This window comes from Onychostruthus taczanowskii, unplaced genomic scaffold, assembly GCF_017590055.1.
Source record: "Onychostruthus taczanowskii isolate IOZ18803 unplaced genomic scaffold, ASM1759005v1 scaffold61, whole genome shotgun sequence".
Taxonomy (NCBI): Eukaryota; Metazoa; Chordata; class Aves; order Passeriformes; family Passeridae; genus Onychostruthus; species Onychostruthus taczanowskii.
In genome coordinates, this window is record NW_024503790.1 from 2,808,977 (window position 1) to 2,833,888 (window position 24,912).

The 24,912-nt window shown below is 51.1% G+C and overlaps 1 protein-coding gene across 2 annotated transcripts in view; it reads left to right on the forward strand.

Moving 5' to 3' along the window:
- The window catches only part of KAZN (kazrin, periplakin interacting protein), an 86,414-nt gene extending 66,658 nt beyond the window's left edge, over nucleotides 1-19,756 (forward strand). The window contains exons 1-8 of one of the 2 annotated variants that reach the window (XM_041419602.1): nucleotides 1,071-1,187; nucleotides 6,972-7,163; nucleotides 15,385-15,521; nucleotides 15,909-16,082; nucleotides 16,356-16,545; nucleotides 16,695-16,825; nucleotides 17,090-17,140; nucleotides 17,732-19,756. In XM_041419602.1, coding sequence (XP_041275536.1) covers nucleotides 7,028-7,163; nucleotides 15,385-15,521; nucleotides 15,909-16,082; nucleotides 16,356-16,545; nucleotides 16,695-16,825; nucleotides 17,090-17,140; nucleotides 17,732-17,899 — 987 coding nt within the window. In that variant the 5' untranslated portion in view covers nucleotides 1,071-1,187; nucleotides 6,972-7,027 and the 3' untranslated portion in view covers nucleotides 17,900-19,756. Of the gene's footprint in view, nucleotides 1-1,070; nucleotides 1,188-6,971; nucleotides 7,164-15,384; nucleotides 15,522-15,908; nucleotides 16,083-16,355; nucleotides 16,546-16,694; nucleotides 16,826-17,089; nucleotides 17,141-17,731 lie in introns of those variants that run through there. The other variant, XM_041419601.1, reaches the window with a different exon arrangement.
- Nucleotides 19,757-24,912: the final 5,156 nt, after the last annotated feature.

A 24,912-nucleotide genomic window follows, 5' to 3' on the forward strand; every position in this document is an offset into this window, starting at 1 on the left:
CCGGGCAGGGCTCGTCTGTGAGGTTATTAACAGTGTGGAGACAGGCAAAACTTCATAAACCCAAAGGGCTTCTGCCCAGTTCTTCATCGCTTTAGCAGGTGAAAAAATTTATAAAGCAGGTCTGCTATGGGGGGCTTGGAAGCAGGCAGCCCAGGCAGCAGGGTGAGGGCAGGTAACAGTGCACCGTGTACCACAGGGAACAAAAATATTTGTATTAGGTAAAATTTCCTCATTGAAGTTGTGGTCAAACACTGGAACCGGCTCCTCAGGGGAAGTGGTGGAGTTGTCATCCCTAGAAGTGTTCGAAAAACAAGCAGATGTGACACTGTGCCATATGGTTTAGTGGCCATGGTGCTATTTGGTTGAGTTGGACTTGATCTTGGAAGAATTTTTCAACCTTATTGAATCTTTGGAAAAGCTATACCAGCATACTGGGTTTCAGAGTGTTTGGTTGTTCTGGTGTATTTTTATGTGGCTTTTACCACAGAAAGGCAGGTGGTCTCTGCGTTCTCAACGGGTTTTGCTTTGTCTCTGCTCACGCCATCCCGCATAAAATAAGTAACAACTGCATTGCGAGAAAAAACGCTGCACGTGTTCGCCTTGCGAGGTCATCCTCGCTGGCCCGAGCCCTGGGGCTGCCCGGGGCCGCCTCGCCACCCTCCTGCCTCAGTTTCCCCCCGTGCCGCCGGCCGAGTATCGCGATCAGCGGTGGCGACAGAGCCTTCGGGACATGGCTCCGGCCGCTCGGTGGGTGGCAGCGGCGGGAGCGATGGATGATTCCAGCCGGGAATCATTTCCGCCGCCGGCCGGCCGCGGGTTCCTGCGCGGCCCCGGGGCTCCGGCACACTTGTGGGGCCCCCGTCCCGCGCAGCTCGGGCCGTGCGGGGCCGAGCCACTCCTCCGAGCCGTGACATCAAGCGACCGGCAAGGGGTCAAATTCCCGGCGCAGGTAGCGCTGGCCGCACTTCCGCGCGGTACCGGGGAGGAGCCGCCCACCGGGGACCCCCCCGCGCCCCCGGGCCCGCCGTGCCCCGCCATGAAGTCGGAGCAGGAGGAGAGCCCGGCGGGGACGTGCCGCTGCCGGCAGGGCTCCGCTCCGCGCCCGGCCCATTGTGCGGCGGGCCGGGCACGGCGAGGGGCGGCCGCGGGCGATGCTGCGGGCAGGGCGCTGTGCTCAGCACACGCAGGTAAGGGGGTCCCCGGGGGCTCCCCGGGAGCGGTGGCAGCCCGGCGTGCACGGCTTCCCCTCGCTCGCTTTGTGCTTGGAGCTCGCTTCCTCCTGGCAGAAACGAAACAACGCCGGGGCCGCGGGGAGGGTGGCGGCGGTGGCCGGGCTGTCCCCACGGCCGGGCCGGCGAGGGGGGCTCTGGGGGGGCCGGGCCGGGGCTCCGGTGCCCCCGCAGTCCATCCCGGCTCCCGGAGGGGTTGGAGGAGCCGGGGGCTCTCGGAGGGCTCGCAGCCGGCTCCGGGGGCTGCCGCGGGGTCGGAGCCCAGCAGCCAGTGGCTTTCTGCAGGGTGTGCTTCTGGCAGCCTGCACAGCCCCCCAGGCCGCTGTGCTCGCCCTCCGCCGGCGTGCACAGGGGTTCAGATCGGGTTTTATTTACTTAGATCCCCTGTGAGACACCCAGAGGCTGGGACAATGCGTGGTGGAAATAATCCGTGTTTTTGGCGTGGGGAATGCCAGGACATGGGGTGACTTGGCAAGCACGTCCTGCCCCAGCTGGGTGATGGGGCAAGGGTCACTGTGTGTGGCTGGGGGTCCTGTCCCAGAGCTGTGACCGTGTGGGCACGCCGAGGCCAGGCTGGTGTCTAACTCAGGAAATGGTCAGAAGTGGTGTTTGCAAGGATTTGCTCTCAGTGGGTGAAAGCTTTACCTTGAAATTCTTACGGATTTTCTGTGGCCAGGTATGACAGCTCACTTGTAGCATTGCAGCAACAGCACAGGGTGGAAATAAAAGCTTATTTAAAAGTAAGAGATAGGTGTGCAAACCCAGAATTCATTTTATTAATCCAAGAGGCTCTGCTGATACCCACCTGGGAGGGAGCACTGGGTGGTTGACAGCTCCTCTGAGGTCATGGAGCGCCGTGGTGCTGCAGGGACTCTGTCCTGAGGGATGTGCCTGGGGTGCACAGCAGGGCTGGGCTGAAGTGCTGATTTACAAATGTCAGGCCCTTGTGCTTATCTCCTTGAGGAGATGATGCTGTGGGGTGGAGAGGGGACTCATTTTGAGCCAGTGTGAGTCCATCGTGGTGTTCAGGTGCCAGAGGGAGAGGTTGGATGTATTGGCTTTGCCCCAGCAAGTCCTGGGCATTGGCGGTAGCTGGGTTCTCTTACAAATGGTTGGGGTTGGAGGAACCTTAAAGGCCATCTCATCCCACCCCCTGCCATGGGTAGGGACACCTTCCAGTATCCCAGGGTGCTCCAAGCCCTGTCCAGCCTGGCATCAAACACTTCTGGGGATGAGGCAGCCACAGCTTCTCTGGGCAACCTGAGCCAGGGCCTCCCCACCCTCACCGGGAAGAATTTCTTCCCAATATCCCATCTGAGTGTGCCCTCTGTCAGTGGGAAGTCATCCCCCTTGGCCTGTCTCTTCAAGACCCTTGTCAGAAGTCCCTCCCCAGCATTCTGCACCTTTGCAAGAGGGAGGTCCCAAGCTGAGAAGCTACTTAAAAATCAGAGGGGGTGAGATGCTCTTTAAAATACAAATTCAGCTCATCCCTGAGTCTTTAATATTTTTTTTTAATAAGGTTTTTTATGACCCTTGCATTTCTCATCCTAGGACAGAGGTGTGTATACAAATATATTTATCCTGCTGATGTTCTGGATAAAAACACACCCTTGACTTGTGCCCAGCAAAGCAAAAACCATCTCACCATCAAACTCACAAAAGCGGCACAAAATGCAGCTTTCACCTGAGATACTGATTCACCCACACGAGCCTCGCCGTTTGTTCTGCATCCATTTTTAATGTGTCCCCTCCAAAGGCAGAAATGCGTGTACAGCAATCGTGTCAGCTGAGTTACATGGCAAAAAAAGGCTTTTAAATGGATGCCTTTAAAGTGATGCCTGTTCCAAGGCCAGTAAAAGGCTTTGCTGCTGCATGGAGGGTTGGTCTGCTGCCCAGAGGAGTCCAAGATGGGATTTGCAGGAGCAGGAGTGGAAACTTCAGCCCCAAATGCTGTCTGGAGATGTTCACCACAATTTTTAAAAAAAAATTTCATTGGCATTGTCTGTTAACACCCATCAGTGGTTGAAGTATAAAGGATGCAGAATCCAGCAGTGCCATGGAAGCTTAATGTGATCAACTAAAATATAATTAACAGCCAATTATTTCAGTAGGAATGGTAGTTTTCAACAATTGGTCTGGGAAATGTTTAAATTGCTTTCATTTCATCTCTGCCCACTTGCAGCAGGTTTGGAAGGGCTTGGAATGAGTGATGGGGTTTGTTCATACAAGGCAATATCTCCTTCCCCTTTGGGTAGTCAGGAATTACAGAAAGCACCCAATTCCCCTCCCCCCTCCCCCCCCCCCAAAAAAAAAAAAAAAAAGATTAAAAAGAGGAGGGAAAAATTAAAAGGGACAAAAATATTGGGGGAAAAGTGCTGTGGAAGCTTTTCACATTGATGTTGTTCCATTTAGGAGGCGATTCCTAATGGCACATTTAACTTTACACCCTGATATAGTGATGCTTGCAAGGATGAACTGCAAAAAAAATGCCTTTAAAAATATTCTCTTGTCCTGATTGCTTTTGCATCATGCTGAGGGCTGTGTGGAGTCCCTTGAGAGGGGCACTGAGCCCTGCTCCCTCCTAGAGAGGGCTGATGCTCACTGCAAACTCCTTTGAAGCTTTGAGTACAGGCACAGGTAGAGGCACAGCTCCATCCAGCTGACAGGAATCACATGGAAATCCTCCCTCAGCCATCTGGATGTGGAAGAAACACAGGCTGAGATGAGGTTCCTGAGTAATTGACCCCATTTTCCCAGCTATTGGAACTTTCCTGTAATGGTCTCTGAGAGCTGCCTGCAAACGGCACCTTTCGGGTCATTCATTTAGGTACTTAAACCTGGCAGAGCAGCAGGGGTTTTCTCCCCCCTGTTTTAAAATGAAGCTAAAATTTCCCTTTCAAGCTGAGTCTCTTAGTGCAAATTATGCCAATAACATGGGATTTCTCCATAGGACCCTTGTGAGCAGGAGAGTTTGGATGGAAGCTTGGAGAAGGGTGATGGAGAGCAGGTGCTCTCTGCTGGGGGGGAAAGTGCTTTGAGGGGGAAAATTGGTGTGATTTTGGTGGGCAGAATTGTGGGAAGCATTGGAGTGATGGAAATCCTGTATACAAATGAGTGTCATTACAGGTTTGTGCCCAGAAAATTTGTGGCTGCCCCATCCCTGGAAGTTCCATGCCAGGTTGGACAGGGCTTGGAGCACCCTGGGATACTGGAAGGTGTCCCTGCCCATGGAAGGAGTGAAACAAGATGAGGTTTAAGCTCCCTTCCAACCCAAACCAGTTTGTGACTCCATGACATTGGCAGGAGCCCTGAGAGGGAGCTGGAAAGAGGGATTTTCCTATCAAACCCTGGCTGCATGGGTTGTGCTTTCCAATTTTGTATATATATATATATATTTAAACCGGATTTGGCTTTGCCATATATATCATAATGCATATGTAGCAAATATAGCTATTTATTGCAAAGCATAATCCTTTTTTCTACATATATATATATATATATGTCTATCTCAAATTATATGTGTAAAACAGCAAGAATTTTGGATATATGGCTGATCAATAATTCAGGTTCTCTAGGATTTGGCTTGCAGCCAGCAGCGTGAGGAGCATGGTGCTGCATGTTTCTCTCCAGATTACATCTGTAGCTTCTCATAGATCTCAGATTTTAATCCTTCAGCAGTTTCTGCCTGCATCAGGAGCCGAGTGCTAAGTGGGGATGAAATTCCCTTGTTGCCTGTTTTGGAGAAGAGATGCTTTTCCATTTTTTCAGTGTTTCTAACCGTGAGCAGAGGGCATCAGTGCATTTTTGGAGAGCTGCACTGGGCAGGGCATTACAGCACCTTGGGCCATGCCCAAGGACCCCTCTGGAATTCTTTGCTGCAGAATTCCCCCCAAGCTGTCTGTCCTTGGTCTTGTTTTCCCTCTCCCTTTCCCAGATCACTTCCTGCTGTGTGGGGATTTTCTTGGTTCCCACCAAAATGCTGCAATTTGCAGGAATCCATCGGGATCAGTCAACCCTGTGCAAGCTGCCCTGCCTCCATCCTCATCTGCTGGTTCATTTGTTTCCCAGGAATAGCCCTTGATGAAGTGGCATGTAAGGAAAGGTGAAAATGAGTTATCAGTGGGGGAAAAAACCCAATTTGTTGCAGCCAGGGGTATTTTGTGGGGCTGCAGGGAGCTTTCTGTGGCTGGGGAAGGCACTTGGTGGGTTTTGCACACAAAATACTCCACCATGTGTGAGCCCTTCACATCCTCCCAGGGCTCCCAGAGGCTGGAGGGGACACGCTGTGTTTCTCCCATCCCTGGGGAAGATCCTGTTGGCCTTGGCCTCCTCCAGTTCTTGCTTTTTGCACGGAGCTCAAGAAAGCACTTCGGGCTGCACCAAACCCCCCAGCCCGGAGCTCGACTGTTCCTCATTAGTGACTTTATTGCTAAATAATTTACAGAATGGGGCCTTGCCAGTTTTCATTCGGGAAGCATTTCAAGTATGTGCAGCAGATTTTTTGCCTTCCTGGCGCAGCTGCAGGGGGGAGCTGCCTCTCCCTGTCCTGCCGCCGGCGTCACCTCCCAGCCCGGACAGGAAACGGCCCCTGCACGTGCAGAGGGAGAACAAGGGGAGAAATGTCCCTGTTCCATGTCCAGTTGGTGTCCTCCAGGCTCACTGCTACTCGGGGGCACTGGGGAAAGGACACAAGTACAGTGGTTTGGAGAGGAAGTGTTTGGGTTTGATTTCTGTTTCATTTTTTCTGGTAACTGTGACGTGTATGCTGATAGGGGCATTTTCTGTCCCCGTGTTCATGATGCCAACTCAAGAGGATGTGGATGTCCCAGCCCTGGAAGTGTTAAAGTCCAGCTTGGACTTAGAGCAACCTGGTCTAGTGGAAAGTATCCCTGCCTATGGCAGGGGGACTGCAGGGTCTTTAAGGTGCCTTCCAGTCCAAACCATTCCGTGATTCTATAATCCAGTCTGGGATGTGAAAGGCCTTTTCTCCACCTGTTTTTAAAGGGGAGGAAAAGCAATGTCAGACTCAGAGGGAGGATTGCACTGGCACCTGCACAGCCTGAAAGTGTTTTGCGGGATGAGGGTGGTGGGTGCAATGTGGAAATAGCAGAAAAGCACTTAATTACACTAAACAGTGGGTGCAGCTGTAGGAAATGAGGTGCTGGAGCTTTCCTCCAGTCCCTCATGTGGAGGGGATCCCAGCTGGGTTCTGCCAGGAAGCTCCTGCAGTGTAGCTGCTTGGAGGAGTGAGCAGTCACTGGGTGTAAATCTGGAAAATCCAGGATTTGAGGCTGTGGATGGAAGCATCATCTTCCCTTTTCCAGTCTCACAGTGTTCTGTTGAGTGTGCCCTGCGCATGTGGGTGGCTGGAGGCAGAGCTGAGATGTGTGGGAGCTCAGGAGACTCTGTTGGACCTCAGCCCTGTCAGCGAGTGGTTTGGATAGGAAAGTCCTTCCTGTTTTTTTCTTACTATTACTATTACATACTAACATCTATTTTTATTTGTTCAATGCTAAAGCCATCACCCAGTGGAGGCTCCCCACCTCCCTCCTAGCGCCTTCCCATCACTTCCATCCTCCTCCAGCCCCAGGTGGTGCAGGTTTGGGCTGTGCAGAGCAGTTTTGCCAGCAGGGAGGGGCTGCCCCAGCAGCGTTTCCCCGGGGTTTGGGTTTTTGCAGCAGGAGCTGGGGCTGTGCTGGAGCTCTCTCTCACTTCCTCGCATTGTGTCCCTTCTTCCTCCAGCGCTGCTGCGGGAGGAGGTGGCCCAGCTGCAGGAGGAGGTCCACCTGCTCCGGCAAATGAAGGAAATGCTGACCAAGGACCTGGAGGAGACACACGGCAGCAAGTCCCCGGAGGTGCTGTCGGCCACCGAGCTGAAGGTGCAGCTGGCACAGAAGGAGCAGGAGCTGGCACGTGCCAAGGAGGCTCTGCAGGGTAAGGGCTGCGCCTCCCGAGGCTGCACGTCTCCCCTGCAGTATTTGCAGGGAAGGCCCTGATGAAGGGAGAAATGATGAGGAGGAGTCTATCATATTAGAAGGCTAATTCATTACTTTGTTATGTTATATTATTCTATACTATATTATATTACATTTAAACTGAATCTGCCCAGTACTCAATTGCACACCTTGCACAGAATTTCGTGACTGTCAGCTGACAGTCCTGACACACACACGGATTCAATGGGTCAGTGAATCAAAACACTCACACCAGAATTCAATTAGTAATTCCCTTCAGGTAAAGAGTCTTTCACGATGCATTCCACTTGTGAGCACAGGAGCAGTAAATGAGATAAGAATTTTTTTTCTTTCTCTGAGGTTCATAGAATGTGAAATCCAGAAATATTCTTGGGAAGAATTGTGCCTTTCTTTTCTCTGTGAAGAGAAACGTGGTGACACTCCCCACCACCCTCAACTTTTAACACTTTTCACTTGGGCTCTGCCGAGTGCATTGATCAGGTGCTCCTGCTGGGGGTTTGGTGTCCCTGGGACCCCCCTGCTCTCCTACCCCAGCAAGGGGTGGTGTGGAGCTGGGAAGGACTGGGGTGAGGGCTGATTGCAGCACTGCAAAGGAATTCCTCCACAGCTGTAGAGTAGAGCCAAGGCAGCAGCTGAAATGCAGCTGGTGATGGGGTTTGGGTTGGATTTGAGCCCCTCGGACTTGCAGGAGGGAAGCTGTGAGTTTCCTGGTGACTGCAACTTTCCTTGTCCTGCATGGGGTTACCTCCAGGTGACATTCAGGGTCTCCTCCTTCCTTCATGGCTGCCTTTGGGGGTTTTTGTGGCAGCTGGGACTGTGCTCCCCCTTCCTTACCAGCACAGCAAGCCCCGGGACTGGGGTGTGTGGAGCAAAATAAAACATTGCAGCTTTTCTGCTCTAAACCCAAGCTGACAATAAATCCAGGCAGGATGGTTTGTTAGCTGGAGCCAGGGGATGATCCTGAGCAGGGAAGGCTCTCACTCGTCAAGCCCTGGCAGCGCCGTGGCTCTAAATATCATCTCAAATCCCCAGCATACCGAGTATAACTTGCACTTGTCAGCTCATATTTGAGGATTATGAGGAGAAGCTGTCAAAAGTTTTCAGGCTCAGAGGCTGAGCAGCACGTGGGGAGCTGTGGGGCCTCTGCATCTCCCCCTGTCCAGGATGCTGAGGTGCTCCGAGGCGCAGGGAATTGGGCTGAGTCAGTATTTGGGGAAAGCACTTCAGGAAATTTTGTTATCACTCTCTGATGTACAAAAATATCCCTATAAATCAGCAACAGACAAAATACCTCCAAAATCCTGCCTCCCCCCACACCACCAGTGCAGCCTCAGGCAGCAGGAAATGCTTTGGGTTTATAGAACTGTAATTGGAGGAGAAAAACCTTAATTAGGGAATATTGGCTCCGTGTGGATGGGGCGAGGGGGAAGTGCTGATAAATGCAAAATGCAGAAAAGCAGAACCATTATAATGCTAGTTACAAAAAAAAAAAAGAGTAAGAAGTCATCTCAGAAGCTGCAATGCTTCTGTATGTGCTTCTGTGGAGGATAGTAGAGAGAAAAAGTGAGTTTGGCTTGAAAATTGTGAGTATTTAAAGAATATAATGTTGGGCTTTTATTGGGCCTTTATTTGCCAATATTCAAACCTCTGAGCATGGTTTTCCAGGACTTCTCTGCAGGTGTGGAGAATCTCAGTTGACACTTGGATGGGCATACAGCAAGAAGCTTTTTTCAATTGATGCTCCTTCCCTGTCCTGCAATACTGAGAAGCTTTTGTGGTTTTGGGAAAGTTGTCCAGGCTGGATCTGGGCTGGAGGCTCTGGGCAGCAGAGCAGGCTTGGCAACAGTGACTGAGATGGATAACTTGAAAACGAGATCAGCAGCTGGAGGGGGAAAAAAATCCTTTTTCCTTTCTGTGAAAAATGGTCCAGGGAGAAACGTAGCCAAAAGTGGAGGAAAAACGGCGCCTGGTGGCTGGTTCTGCCAGGGGAGATGGATCTGCTGATGGACACACTGGGGAAGTCACGGCTCCGTAGTGAGGAACTGCAGGATAAGGCTGTGCCAGGAGCACAGGGAAACTTGGCCACACTGCCCTGTAGTTTAGGGATCTGTGTCAGCTGTGTCCTGCAGCCAGAGCACCTCCCAGGAGCAGCTCCTCCTCACAGCCTGCACTGCTGCATCCCCAGTCCCACATCCTCACCAAAGGCAGCCCCACACCCAGCAGCAGAGGCTGCAGCAGCCCACGATCCATCGTGGGTCCTGTGGAATGTCATTAGCAGATAAATTATATGGAAATCTGTCACTGTGGCTGGCTCTGAGCCTGGAAGTGCAGTGCAGCTGGTTCAGATGGATCTTGGCTCGCCGGGCTGTGCTGCAGAGGGAAGCAGAGAGGGTTTGCTGGTCAGGTTTGCTTTTGGGGGTTCCAGCAGTTTTTAAGAGCCTTTATTTTGCACAACCTCACAGGGTTTGGTTTGTGATGGTCTCCAAGGAGGGTGGTTTCATTGTCCCTCTTTGGAGGTGCATTTTAGCCCTTCTCCACAGAACTTGTCACAGGGACAAAGCTGATAAGCCTTTGCTGCATCTTCCCTGTGCTGTGCTAACAAGTCCTTGCTGTGCAGGGTAGGGGCAGGGATCTGGCCCAGCACAGGGTGCTCTGCAAGAGCAACTCCACCAGTTTCTTTATTTCTGTCAGCATGTGCTTTGTGCATCATTATTCCACTTTTTTTCCTGGGCTAATTCCATCTCTTGCACTTTTTTATCCCATTAACATCCAATTAAAATCCCATCGTGCTACATCCTACCTCCCTCTCCACTTCTGCCACGGCTGGGACTCTGAATTGTGCTTCCAGCTTTAGTGCAGTTATTATTTCCCCCATCCTGGCTGGAAAGGTGTGGATGTGGTCTGGATTTCTGGTGTGGAAATCCCTGAGGGGAGAAGTTGCAGACAGCTTTATTACTGCTGGTCCTGCTGTGGGCAGGGACCGTGCCCAAGCGCCTGGGGGACTTGAGGAGCCTCTTGGCTGGGAGACATCCATGAGCATGTGGGCTAATGGCAGAAACCCCATTTCTGGGAAGGTTTATCCAATATGCTGGAGCTTGCCTGCGGGATTATCACACGGAGAGCAAACCTGGTTTCTGTTTCCTTTTTGATGCCAGCGTGGAAACCTCAGGCTGGCTTTCCCTGCTGCTTGGAAAGGCATCAACCAACTTCATGTCTGCTCCACAAATGGGTTGTAGCCTGGTTTTCTCCCTCCCTCACCTTCAGCTCAAAGCTGTGACTCCCCAGGCATAGTATTTGGGCTGGGGAAAGCCTCCTACAGAGATCCACAGTACCCTCAACTTGCTGCAGTGAGAGGGTGGGTAGCAAAAAAGTGGATGGATGGATGTCCCAGTGGATGGATGACCCAGAAGATGAGGGTTGCATCAGGTGGATATCCCAGAAGGATGTGTGACCTGGCAGATGGGTGTCCCACTGGATGGATGTCCTGGCAGATGAGGAGGTCCAGCCATGGACCCAGCCAAGGAAGCCATCTCCATTATAAGGGCATGGATCTCTACAGAAAACCTGTTGTTCTCCTTTGAAGACCCACCTGAAGTTTTCAGAAGTCATTGATCACTTTGTTGACTGCTGGGTCAGGTTTGGTAAGCCCTTGGCTGTTACCAGGTAAACTCCCTCGTGGAGAATTGCCTCACCTGACTTTTTCCTGAAATTTGACCTTGGGCTCTAATTTCCTGCCTGCTTCATACCTCCACACCCCCAGGAGTGAGTGCTGGCTCTGCCTGACACCATGGAACGTTGATGTTTTCAGTGTCAAGATCTTCCTGCTGGTGACAGCTGCCCCAGGGACCACACGTGGCTCTAATTGCAAAGCAAGGAGCAGCACTGCCATCCTGATTTTATGGGTTAGTCATGGTGACAATATTGGATTTCATGGCTGTGAGGAAGAAACAGGAGAAATTAAGTAAATGTTAATGGGACAGGATGGGTTTGCACATTCCTGTTGCACAGGGCATCTCTGGGTTCCAGCTGTGCTCCCCGAGGATGCCCTTCCCTGCATTAGAGAATAAGTGTGTGATTCAGAAAGTGAGAAAGTCAGCTTGATTCTGTCCCTGGCATGAAAATCCACACTGTGTAAGGTGAGAGAAGGACTTGGAAGTGGATGGGAGTCACGGGAAGCTGCTCTTTGGAGTTCAAGGGTGTGCTGCATCTTCTGCCAGTGCTCTGGTGTGTGTCTGGGCACTGCTGCCTCATCCCAGGAGTGTGAAACTGGGCAGAGATGATGCTTCTATGGTTCAAGCAGCAGTTTTTCATCTAATATCACATTATCAAGGTAGTCACACTAATTGTTACTCATATGTCCTCCAAGGAAACCTCAGCTGGATGGTAGGGCTTCCACCTGATAGGGCCAGGGGTTGGATGTCAGTGATCCTTGTGGGTCCCTTCCACATCAGGATGTTCTGTAATTGATATCCCCTTAATCTGACACTATTAATCTCAAAGAGGGAAGGCAGTATTTAAAGCAGGGGGAGATGCCTGGGTTTAGGATACAGGAGCTAACTCCCAGCTGGAAGCTGTTGAATGGTGAGATCAGACTGGGGCCACGGGGTGGTGACACTTCCAGTGGTGGCATCACTGGGTGGTTCCAGCCCTGCTGCTGTCCCAGACAAGGCTGTGCCTCCCCAGTGGAGTGACTGGATTTTGGCTCCTCACATAGAGCTGGGAATAAAAGGTGCTGAGGGGGTGGATTTTTAATTGGGCTGCAGGAGGAGCCCGTGAGGAGCCGGTCCCGTTACGTCTGTGTCCATCATTCTTCTCCCAAAGGACTGAGAGGGGATCGAGTGGCAGGAGGTGGAAGCTCAAATAACGACAGGGCAGGGTGACCTGGTGCATGTGGGGATGGTGTGGGAGCTGGGGGGGTCACCCAGCTCATCCCAACCCATCTCCCCCATCCCTTGATGCCAAGGCTGGTGCTGAGCTGCTGAGTCCAAGAGGGGCTGCTGGATCCCCCCTCTCCTCCTGCCATTTGCTTTGGAGGGGAGGGGAAAATTAATAATGCAAGTAAGAGAAGTACTTTCCACTCGTGGTCTGGGTTTAGGATTTCTTCCTTCTTTTCTTGGGTTTATGAAGAGGTCAGAGGTTTGTCCAGAGCCTGCTGTGCCAATGGGCTGGGAGAGTTTATTTGGACACTTGTGGGGGTTTGGGATACAGAAACCTGGCCCTGGATCATCAGATTAAAGGAAAAAGCCATTTCACCTCCTCAGATGGACATGATAGCCAGGGAAAATCTGCTTTATCCCTCCTTGGCTGGCCATGGATTGCAAAGGCTCGTTTTCCCTGACTGAGTAATTAGCTGGGCTTGTTTGCTAAGGACGAATTAAGCTGCTGCAGCGAGTGGGGCTCGGTCCAGGAGCTGCTGGCAGCCCTCACAGCTCACTTCTGCCTCACTTTTTATTTTTCTCCTGCCTTTTTCAATTAATTTCCTATTAATTTGGCTTGGAATGAAGTTCTCAAATGACTGATAAATCTTCTTTAAGCTTAGGAGCTAATCATTCTTGGAGGAAGGAGAGTAATAGAGGGGAGCAAAAAAAAAGTGTGTTAATTTCAGCAAATCTCTCAAATATGAAATGCAGTGAATGGTAAATTGTTCTGTTGGGTTAATAGGAAAAAATCTGCTCTTTCAATATCCAAACCTCATAATCTTCTTATAATACTGATACACTGGCATAAATATTGGTAAATATTACTATATCAATACATATTCAACCTTGTGATATAGTTACCCTTCCTCTAATAGTACTTCGCAGCATTTTCTTTTTTTTTTATTGGCAAATGATTAAGTGTTTTCTGTAAATCTTTAAGGGCCATGAACACTGCCACTAATTAAAGGAGTTTGTATGCTATAGGGGACTCACTATTTAATTAAGTTCATTAGGATTCCTTTTGTCCCCTCCAGCATCAGAGATTGGCAAATGTGACTTAAACTTTTATAAGAGCCTCCCAGTATCTTTGAGGAAATTAAATATTACATATATAGACACATGTGTGTCTGTGGGGTTTGGATCTCACCCCAGTATGGTTCGGTCAACTTACCATTAATTTTTCTTTTCTAACAAGTTTTTAATTCCTGGGAAAGAATTGGGCAGGGGAAGGTGGTGGTTAAGTAGACACAGGCAGTGGGAAAGGGCTTTTTCAAAGACGTGGGTGTGGTTGTGATTGTTTTTGGAGGGTTTCTGTAGGAATTTCCTAAGATGGGAAAAAAAGTAAGGGAAGTCCTGGTGTCGGAAGAGGCCGAGTTGTCCCAGGAGGAGTCGTGTTCATTGAAGTGGGCGAGAAAGACTCCCAAGAGCTCCTTGTCACAGGACAATGTGAATTTTTGCAGCATTTCCTACCTCATTTTCTGGTTTTCGGTGTTCTGGTTTATCTCCAGTGCTTAATGGCAGAATAATTGGTCCAAAGGATTTCATCTCTTGGATTTTAACAGATAAAAATCTCTACAGTCCAAAGCATCTTTCTCTTCCTCCACTATTTAGTCTGATTTTCTCCCCTCTCTTTTTCTCCTCTCACCTTCACACCCCCTCCTTTCCTTACAGCTCCATTCCAAGTACTTGATTTACTGTTCATCTTCCCAGCACACACTTAGAGTAAGAAACAGTAAAAAAAGTAGAGTAAAACCTGTGCACAGAAGTTCACACCTGAATAAACCTCTTCTCGAGACTGTGGTTGTCACAAGCTGGGGTGGGATGTGGGAGCTGCACAGAGCTGGACTGGGGGGGCTGCTCTGATTTTGGGGTTTATCCCAGCACGTGTGCAGGGCTGGGTGATCCCTGCTATCAGCTTATTCTGCCTGAGGGTGCCTGGGGGCAAATAATGGTGTTCTCCCTGCTTACACACAGGTGGAAATGCCTTTGGAGGGCTCCCAGCCAGAGGAGGGTGGGAGCAGAGCTCCCCTGTGCTGGGTGATGCAAAGGCTCGAAGCCAAAAGGGTGCCAAAGGTGCATGAAGGAATTTAATTCCCCTTTCAGTGTGCCACAGTCACAGTTTCCTTGTATTTCTTACTTTGTCTTTGTTATCCCCACGTGTTGAGAGGAGCCCAAATGTTCAGTTTAACCCCCAGATGAAGTGACTCATTGCAGGGGGTAGAAAATACGGTGTGGGCTGAAACAGCTGCCTTGATCTCTGTAATCTGGTGGAGAAATCTGGTGTGTGCATGGAGACAGGTCCCACTCATGGTGCTGCATCATCTTCTGGCAGCTTTTGTAGTATACACAGACCCTGGTGGCTTTGGGGTTGTTTTATTTCTGGAGAGTTTTAGGGGCATTTAGGATTCTTTCTATAATGCAACTTGCAAGTCTCAGTGATTCAATACCATGAGTGCACCAAGAGTTGGAGGGGCAGAGGGTGTTTCATAGCATTCCTGAGTTAGCGGCACTTGCTCAGGGTAGAAAAGCATAATGAAATATTTATGATGTGATTCCTAAACTGGGCATTATTTTGGTGGGCTGGGGTGTATCTGGAGCAGGGAGCCACAGGGCATCTCTGCAGCACTGCCAAGGATCAGGTTCAGTACTGGGTAAAGCATTGATGTACAGAAGTGACCAAAACTTGTCCTACATGAGATTTCTGTAATTCTCCCTGGATTTCCAGCCTTTCATGGCTGTCCCAGGGTCACTGGTGCAATGAGGAGGGAAAACACAAGGGTTTTGGGTTCCTCTCAGGGCTGTTAAAACGCCCATCACATCCCTCGTGCCTCTGCTCCATCCCCTCTTCCCGGCACAGCATCCCTGAGCTGGAAGGGGACACTGAGGGAGCCATGCCCTGGGCTCGTGGGAGCGCTCTGGAATCTGCCTCACTGCTAAAAATAAACTGGTTGTGGTTTATTTATCCTGGAAAGCGAGCAGCAGGTTTTCCTGCGCCAGGCCCTGAGGCTGAGGCTGCAGTTTTGCTCCCAAACCTCCTTTTCCAAGGTCTGAGCTGCCCCTTGGAGGATGGGCAGTGATGAGGAGCCGCAGTGGTGACATGATGAGCATATTGAGGGGTGCAGCAATGGGGGTGAATTGGGCATCTTCTCCCAGCCCAGCTCCCAGAATTGTCATTTTGGTTCTTTTTTCCTTGAAAATTAAAAGAGATGGAGTCAAGGGGCTGCCATGCCTCCTGTGCTGGAGTGACCCTCTCTCCCACAGCCATGAAAGCCGACCGCAAGCGCTTGAAGGGGGAGAAGACAGACCTGGTGAGCCAGATGCAGCAGCTGTACGCCACGCTGGAGAGCCGGGAGGAGCAGCTCCGGGACTTCATCCGCAACTACGAGCAGCACAGGAAAGTGAGTGCACAGCCCAGCACCGTGCTCTCGTGGGGGCTGGCAGCAGGCTGAGTGTGAAACCTGGTTTGTGACTGCAAAATCCCACTAAAGCCCCAGCTGGACTCTTGCTGGAGTTGGGATGGACCACAGCAGTTTAAGGTTAAATGGAGGAAACAGCCAGACCTGGGGCATTTGATGTAATTTTAACCAGGTGCACGGTGAGCATTTCTTTTTGGGGACCAGTTGCGTTCTGGATCTCCCCAAAAAAGGGTTGACATTCCTGCCAGCACAGGGCTCTTGTGACACCTAAGATACTGCTCGTGGTTGGGTGGTTCCCAAGGGGGTTGTGACAGAGGGGTTTTTAGTAGCACATGGATTTTCCCTTCCTGATGGCCACCCCTGTCCCAGCAGGAGAGCGAGGACGCGGTGAAAGCCCTGGCAAAGGAGAAGGATCTCCTGGAGCGGGAGAAGTGGGAGCTGCGGCGGCAGGCCAAGGAAGCCACGGACCACGCCAGCGCCCTCCGCTCCCAGCTCGACCTGAAGGACAACCGCATGAAGGAGCTGGAGGCCGAGCTGGCCATGGTGAGCTGGAAAATTCCTATACATCTCAGTGCTTGCTGCAGTGGTTGCACTTCTGCAATACTGAGAGGAAAATATTCCATCTCTCAAAAGGAGCTTGATATCCTTGGCATGGAGAGCTTCACTCAAAAATTCATATCCCTGGCATGGGGAGCAGCACAGTTGGGATCTTTGTTCACCCAGGGGAGGGTGGGTTTGGTGTGCAGTGTGTTGCTGCTTGTTCTGCTGCTCTGGGAGATGTTCACATTCCACCACCACCTCAATGTCCTTCCCCAGGCCAAGCAGTCCCTGGCTACGCTGACCAAGGACGTGCCCAAGCGCCATTCCTTGGCCATGCCGGGCGAGACGGTGCTGAACGGGAACCAGGAGTGGGTGATGCAGGCTGACCTCCCGCTGACCGCCGCCATCCGGCAGAGCCAGCAGACCCTCTACCACTCACACCCCCAGCACTCGGCGGACCGGCAAGGTGGGCACCCCACGGGTGGCAGGTCCTCAGTGCCAAACCCCTTCTGGGGAGGAAAGAAGATGGTCAAAACCACTCCTCCCCGGGTGTGGTTTTGAAGCGCATCAGAGGCTTTGCTGGTGTTAATTTCCCGTTTTCCCCCTGCCTTGCAGCTGTCAGAGTGAGCCCCTGCCATTCCCGGCAGCCGTCCATCATCTCCGACGCCTCCGCGGCCGAAGGTGACCGATCGTCCACTCCGAGTGACATCAACTCACCCCGGCATCGAACGCACTCGCTCTGCAACGTAAGGGCCTGCCTGCTGGGGCTTTGATGCCCTGCCTTGGGGAGATGGGCTCTGGGCATTCTGTGGGGCCTCTGCTTCCCAAAACAGCGTTGGGTTTGCAGTGGGGGGCACACTGGGGCTTGGCTGACCTGGAAAGCTGCTGCCCTGGGGTTTATCCCAGCCCCGCTGCAGTTCAGCTGCACAAATGCTGCCTTTTGCCCTGGGGGTGGAGGGTCTTGGGCTGTATCAGCGTTGATTCAATGGATCCATCTCCTTGTGCCACAGGGGGACAGTCCTGGACCGGTACAGAAGAACTTGCACAATCCAATCGTACAGGTAGGGCACAAATCCTCTCAAATCCTGCTTGTGAGACCCCTTCCTGTGCTAGGAAGTACTTGGGGGTGGTGGGTCAGAGGCACCTATTTGGGGTGAATGGAAGTCATCCTGAATTGTCAGTCTGGGATGTCTCCTATTCCCATAATTTGCCCCAAAGTGCAGGTAATGCCATAGGCATTCACTGAGCTCAGGCCTATCACAGTGTTGATTTTTATAAGGTCCAGCCAAAGAATTATTCTTCTGTTTGGCACTAAAACACTGGGATATTTTTGCAATCCAGACAGATGCTCTGCCTGTTTATTCCCAGAGCTGAAATCCTGATCCAGTTGAATTAAAGAGGCCAAAATCCCAGAGCTGTGGAGAGGGGGCCCAATTTCACTGCAAATTCCACCACACAGATTTCAGGAATATTATTGTATTTTGGTCCAGGATCTTAACATTACTTTGGACCTGGATGAAAATATTTTGTGGGGTCTGGCTGCAAATATTTTTTGCAATTGGGACCACATGGTCCATCATCCTTGATGTGAGTGAAGGGCGAAAACGGTAAAGGAAAAAACTGGATGCCTAAACTTGTGTCTTCTCCTGCAGTCTCTAGAAGACCTGGAAGACCAAAAACGGAAAAAGAAGAAAGAGAAGATGGGCTTTGGCTCCATCTCCAGGGTGTTTGCCCGGGGCAAGCAGCGCAAGTCCCTCGATCCCGGGCTCTTCGATGGGACGGCCCCCGACTACTACATCGAGGAGGACGCGGACTGGTGACGGCGCCAGAGCCTCTCCTGGCCCTGCACATGTACATATCCCCAGTCCCAGAGCCCTGTCCCACCTGTGGACGTGTTACCTGTTGTCTTGGGAGCGATGCAGCTGTGTCGTAACTTCAGTTTTTTTCCCTTTTTTCCATGGTTTTTTTTTTCTTTCTTGTTTTGTTTTTCCATCCCGGTAACTCCTTTGTTGTCGCTTCAGTTTGTCCGTTTGGGTTGGGTTTTTTTTTTCTTGTTTTGGGAGGGTTTTTTTGTTCTTTTTTCTTGTTCTTTTGACAAAACTTGAAACTTGAAGGACTGCTGTGTCTCTGTAAATACGACAAATATTGTGCACTTTGTGCTTGTGATGTCTCTTGTCCGAAACCGCTGTTTTCCGGAGCCCAGCCTGCGGGATGTCCTCGCTTGGGGACAAAGGACCTGCCCAGCTGAGGGATCTTAGAGAGAAAACACACAAAAACAACAACAAGAAAATCTCCTTCGCTGTGATGTCTTCCTGGCCGAGCCCCGCGGAGGCGACCCGGGCTGGTTGTTACGCCTGCCGGTCTGGAAATAAGTGTTTTAACGTTCCTTTTTAGTTGTTTTAATTTATTTGCACAAACCCAGAGGAGCTATTCTAACTAAATTATTGCAGAAGTTTTGGGATTTTTATATTTTTCCACGTCGGTTGGGATGGGGCGGGGAGGAGGAAGGGGGTGTTTGTACTGTACTGTCCTGGGAAGTTGCTGTTGGGGGAGATTGGGGCTGTGGACCCCCCAGCCCAGGCTCCCTCAGCTGCCCCAGGAGCACTTAACGCCTTGGAAAACGCAAACCTAAACACATGCCGGGAGATCAGATGGGGGCAAGCTGGTGGGAGCTTTGCCCGCTGTTTTTCCCTGCTTTTGGGGGGTGCTCACCCTTTGCTTCAAGTAAAATTTAGGGGGATCCGGCACGAGCTGGGAGAAAGGTGATATCCCGAGATATCCCATATCCCAAGGTGTTGCTCAGATAGGGCTGGCCACCCCGCTCCAGTTTGGGGTGTTACTGCCGTCAGAGGGGGCTGGGGAAATCGGTACGAGTCCCCACTAGGGAGGTTTTTCTGGCTCTGGGGTGATTTGGAAGCACAGGTGGAGCTTGTTTTTCCAAACTCCTTGGAAATGCCCCCAAACCACCCCCCGGTGCGGCAGCCGCTTCCCCTCTCCACTAACACGTGCCGCGCTCTGCTTATGCCAAGATAAGTACCTTATGCTTTAATGCTTACAGTATAATTTTAAGCTCTTAAAAAAAAATGTATTAAGATTTATTTAATGAACTATAATAGTGTATTATTTTTCTTAATTCCGATACATGCGCCCTGGTTGAAAAAAAAAAAGGGTATTTTGTCTTAAATCTCCGAACTAAACCGATGCCCTCGCGCTGTATATTCCATTCCAAGGGATGATGCAGAGAGGCCATGGAGGGGGTGACAGAGGGACCAGCCCCCCCAGGCTCTCCTGGGGTGGCAGGGCAGGCTTTGCCCCATGGCATCTTTTCTCTGCAGAGAAGCATTTTTATATATTTTGTTGTTTTTTGGGTTCTGTTTTGTTTTGTTTTTCTTTGTTCTCCTTGCGTTTTTATAATTTAAACTCTAAACCACCAGAACAGATGAGCGATCTCCTTGTTATCGAGTAGTTTCCTTTGCATTTCAGCTTTTTTGTAAATTAGGAAGTAATTCTAAAAATTACTAAGAGGATGATTTATTTAAAAGAGAACTTTGCTAAATAGCATATGAATTATGGGTAACATTAGATTTAACTTTTCCTCCTGTGAGCGGGGGAGAATCCTTGAAGGCATGGATGCAAATATAAAATTATAAAAGATCTAAATAAAGCTTATTTTAAAGTATGGATGAACTCCATGTGGTTTAATTGGAGAGCCTGGATGGGTGTTGGCATCTCTGTCATGGCACCAGGGTGCAGGACACCCTGAGCGCCACGGGAATTTCGGGGTCTCCGGGGTGATGGGAGAATTCAGGAAGAGGCTGGGCCAGCTTTTCCCAGGACCAGCTCCCAACCAGATGCCTGCTTCTGGATGCAAGAATGCTGGCAGGAGGCTGGCACTGTCTGCATCTGTATGAAATGGGGATTTCAAGGATTAAGGTAAGTAAGGACAGCCAGGAGATGTCCCACTCAGATATGGAAAATATGAGAAGGAGTAAGAACAGCAGAAAATGGAGAAATCAGAAAGTGTTATGGTCCAACTGGATAAATTATTGTTGTAGAGGTTGATAAATTATTATTGTTACTATTATTCAGATGACATTGGTCACCTGTAGGCTTTGCCAGCACTTCCAGTGGGGCCTGATAACCATTTTGGGGCCAATGGCTGTTTTGCAGGCAGGATTAAAGGCAACCTGCAATGAGTTTCAAGCCCATAGTCAGGGTACAGATCAAGGGATACACCTTTTCTTTTTTCTCATTTTCTTCTGACAGAAACAGCCTCCTGGGTTTGGGAGCAGCTGCAGAGCAGGTAAGAGCCACCATAGTCTGAAATTGGGAGAGCTGGAACAAAGAAAAATAAACTCAGGAGAAGCCAGCTGGCTCTCCAACTCTTATCACCTGCAGCTGGAATCCAGCATTAAAGGGAACTACAGGTGGCATTAAAGGGCAACTGCTGAGCACGGCAAACATGAGCTGGGCACAAACCATGGTGGGATTTGCTGCACTTGGAGCGGTTCCCTGCTGAGATTTGGTGTCATCCTTTGTGCATGGGATTGGGTACGGGTGCTCATCCATCCCATCTGTGGTTTTAAAAGCTTTGGGAGCCAGGAATGTGTCAGAGTGCCACACCAGTTCTGGTAAGGCTTCTGCCCTGTGCTGTGGGAACCATGGCAAACCCTGTGTAGGGTGACATGGGTCACCTCCTGCACCCAAGCCACAGCAAGCAGAGGGGCCACACTCCCTGTGTCTGTGATGTCCTGGGCTGAGGAGGGGCTTCTTGGTGGCTTTGTCCCCCTGACCTCCTCTTCCCTGGCAGTGGAGGCTGCAGGAGCCTCATCCCTACTGCATCCCCCATCAGCCTCGTCCCTCCTGCATCCCACATCACCCTCGTCCCTGCTGCATCCCACATCACCCTCATCCCTGCTGCATCCCACATCAGCCTCGTCCCTGCTGCATCCCACATCAGCCTCATCCCTGCTGCATCCCCCATCACCCTCGTCCCTTCTGCATCCCCCATCAGCCTCGTCCCTGCTGCATCCCCGCCGTGCTGGTTGTGCAGCACCGTGCTGTGCTGCTGCCACCGTGTGAGCAATCCCCGAGTTCCTGTTTGTTTTAGGTGGGACCGCCCGCCTTGGTGCACTTTGCACCGCGCACCTTTTCTCTGGCGAGGACTTTAGACTGAGAAAGGCAAATATCCCAACGCCACGTGGGGGCAGGGGGTGTTGTGTGGGGTGGCCGGGTACCCCACAGAGGGTGCTGTCCCCAGCACCTCCTGGTGTGTAATGCAGCTGTGCCGGTGCTGGCATCATCCCTGGGTGACATTACAACAGAAGCCGGGTTTACCTGCCGTGCCACAGCCTTGCACTGGTAACCTGGGATGAGGAATGGGGTTGAGAGGTCACAGCACAGAAACAGGGGTGAGTCTGGGACATTTCCTGCCTCTGCACTGACTCACCCCATAGCTTTAGTTGGTGATCTCCCCGGGCTGGATTTTTGATGATAAAGAGCTAAACTGATGTACCCCAAACAGTGAAATAAATCATCAGGAGGTTGGTGAGGTTTGGCATGGGGTGGGTCACAGAGTGTCAGTGATGGTGATCTCTGGTGTCAAGGGCTGCTGCTGAGGCTGCTGGTTTACTGCTCAGGACTGCTGAAAATTTGGGAATGTGCCTGTCATTAATTTACATGTTTTCAGTGTTTTCTCTAGAGGAGTTTTCCCCTGGTGCTTCTTTTACAAAGCCAGCACTGGAAGTGTCCTTGAGCCATCACCTGTGCAGGCAGGGGATGCAGCAGTGCCTGACAGTGCATCCCTCACTGCAGGCATCCTTTGGGACATCCTGCTCTGCCACTCTCCCTGCAGCTGTCCCCCCGTCAGCCCCTGTCTTACCTTCCCACTGCCCCGACCTGGCACAGCCACGAGCATCAGCAGAGCACAAGTGGCTGCACTCCATCCAGCCAGGACACTGGAGCTGTGACAAAGGCCTCCTATTCAGGTAAGAAGGTTTCCTTGGAGTTTTATCACTACTAGTGATTGATCTCCCAACATTTTCCTGTTCTTGGACAACAGCTCTCATTCACCATCTGCTTCTAATTTTGAACAGCTACATTAATCTCTGCCCAACTCTTTTAAACAACCAGCTGCACAACGCCACCGTAGCCCTTCTCTTCCAGCTGTGTTTTCCTCAAGTCCTGGCTTTCCTATTCCCAGATCCTGCCCAAGCCAAAACTTCACCAATGGGATGCAGCAGCTCCAGGAGGAAGCAGCAGGTTATTTACCATTATTACTGTGAACACAGTGGCTTTATTTACACAGTTTTCCAGCTGCAGACGTGCGAGTGCTTGAAGCAGCAGACGGTGACCTGGCACGGTGGTTGGACTGGTTGGACTGGAACTGCCAGGTCCCGGCAGCCCCGGGGACACTGGCTCCTCACCACACCAGGAGATGCTGGCAGGTCGCACCCTCCCACCGGGAGCGTGCGGAAATGCCTCCCAAGTAGCTGCTTTTCCTCTTTTTTCCCACTTGCGTGGCAGGTTCCCAGCCTGCAGCCCAGCAGGACTCTAAATTGGGGTGCAGGAACTAAGGCATGAGGAAGAGAGAGAAAAGTATAGAGCAGTGTGTGTGGGCTGGGAATGGGATCTGAGGAAGCCCATCATGGAGCAGGCTGGGATGGGCTTTCATCCTGGGGGCAAAGCTGGGGCCTGCCATGTTCCATTATACATTATATTTATACATAGATGTATATTATATTTCTGGTGTTTGTTAGCTGTTAGCTGTATTAATCATCAAATCACAGAATAGTTTGAATCGGAAGAGACCTTAGAGACAATCTCATCCCACCTCCTGCCATGAGCAGGGACACCTCCCAGTATCCCAGCTTGCTCTAAACCCCATCCAGCCTGGCCTTGAACACTTCTGGGGATGGGGCAGCCAAAGCTTCTCTGAGCAACCTGTGCCAGGGCCTCCCCCACCCTCACAGGAAAAATTTCTTCCTCATATCTAATCTAGATCTACATTCTGCCAGTTTGATCCCATATGACCTTGTCCTATCACTCCATGGCTTTACAATATAATAATATTACAGTATAATAGAAATGTGCAGTCTGGTGGCTCTACTGCCCTGACTCCCAGGGATGGACTCACCTCTTCCAGGACAAGGCATCCAGCTGTGGGTGTCCAGGGGTCACTTGGAGCAGTGCTTTTGCCTCACTGTTGGGAAGTTTTGGAGGAATCCAGGAACATGTCCAGGCTTCCACTGGTGACTTTAACATACATATTGAGCACCCTTGAGCACCTTTGAGCAGGAAAGAGCAGGGAAATGTGCCAGTGAGCAGGTTCTAAGGCAGGATAATGTGAGCCCCTGCTCTGCTACATGCACCTCAGCATGTAGCAGGATATCAGATGCTCCTCTGAAAGGCCCTTTTTTTTGCCTGCTGGTGGCTCTGGTGGGGCTCCAGTTTCCTCCTTGGCATTCCTGTGCTCTGTACCCTGCATACCTGGCTGGATAATCACCCTGGAGAAGTCCCAGCCTGGGACTGGACAGGGAGTTTTTGCAGGGGGACGATTTGAGCTGCCAGAGATAAATCCCCATATTGGGATGGCTGCAGAGCTGGAAAGGAAAAGGAGCCCAAGGGATGGATGTGAATACATTATCCCACAGAGAGTGTGTGTCAGGGAGAGGCAGGTGCTTTAGCAGCCATCCAAGGGGTGAAGGCAAGCCCCCCTTCCTTGATCCTGCTGCACTGCCACTGAAAAGCCCATTCCTGGCCAATATTCAGCTTTGTGGAGTGGGAACCCGAGGAACCACGTTATGAATGTCCCCTCTGTGCTCACGGTCCCCAGGGCCTCTGCAGGGGGGTGACCTGGCTGGGGCACGGAGCTCTCCCTGCGCCGGATCGGTGACAGTCACTGTGTGAAGTCCCCCCCTTTCTTACAGAGAAAACAATTCCCTGTTATGTCTCCTGACTGCCAGAGCTGCTTGGGATGTTGGGTTTCTGTTTGACACAGGAAGGTGGAGAAGGAGAGGGGGAAATCCACCTGAAGTGGGGCAAATTTGCCTAAGCCGGGAGCCAAGAGGAAAAATGCAAAACAATCCATCCAAGGGAAAAAAAAATGCAGTTATGTTTAATAATTATTTCTTTTTATAGCACAGCTCTTGGAATTGCCCTTTGATTAGAGCGGGGAGGTATCACGGGCAGGTGAGTCAGTGGAAAATACCATCAGCTCCATGTGGGATTGTGCTCGTAGGGAGAGATGCAGGGAAGCAGCGGGGCTTTCCCAAGCATCCTGAACACCAGTGGCCCCAAGGCAGGGCTGTGGAGCTGAGTCACGCCGGGTGATGTGACAAGTTTCATTTGGTTCATGATGGCTTTTGCCTCCACAAGGTCTCGCAGGGCTTAAGGGACAGGAAAAACTGCAGTGGCTGGTCCAGCAGCATAGTGATGCAGTTTTTTCGCTTGGATCAGGAAAAAACCCACCCTGAGTATCATCTTTAACAGGATTTGAGTCCTTGGTGGTGTTTATTATTGCAGCTGGGTGTGAGAAGAGCCTGGAAAAACATCCTCATTGCTGCTGGGATGGCAGCCAAGGAGAGGTGACACTGGACACGGCATTAGTTGCACTGAAGTTTGCCAGAGCTCAGCTCTGCTCCCCGTGGTTCAGTCTGGAAACCATGGGAATGTCTGGCTATGAGGCAAAGGCATGTGGCCAGGAGCCATGGTGAGGGATGTGCCTGGAACAGCTCTTCCCAGCACACGAGTGGTTAACTGGGAATGTTTATTGAGGGCAGCCGACTGATAAAAAAGAGCTTTCCAGGCTCCCTGTGAGTGCAAGCTTGGCTTT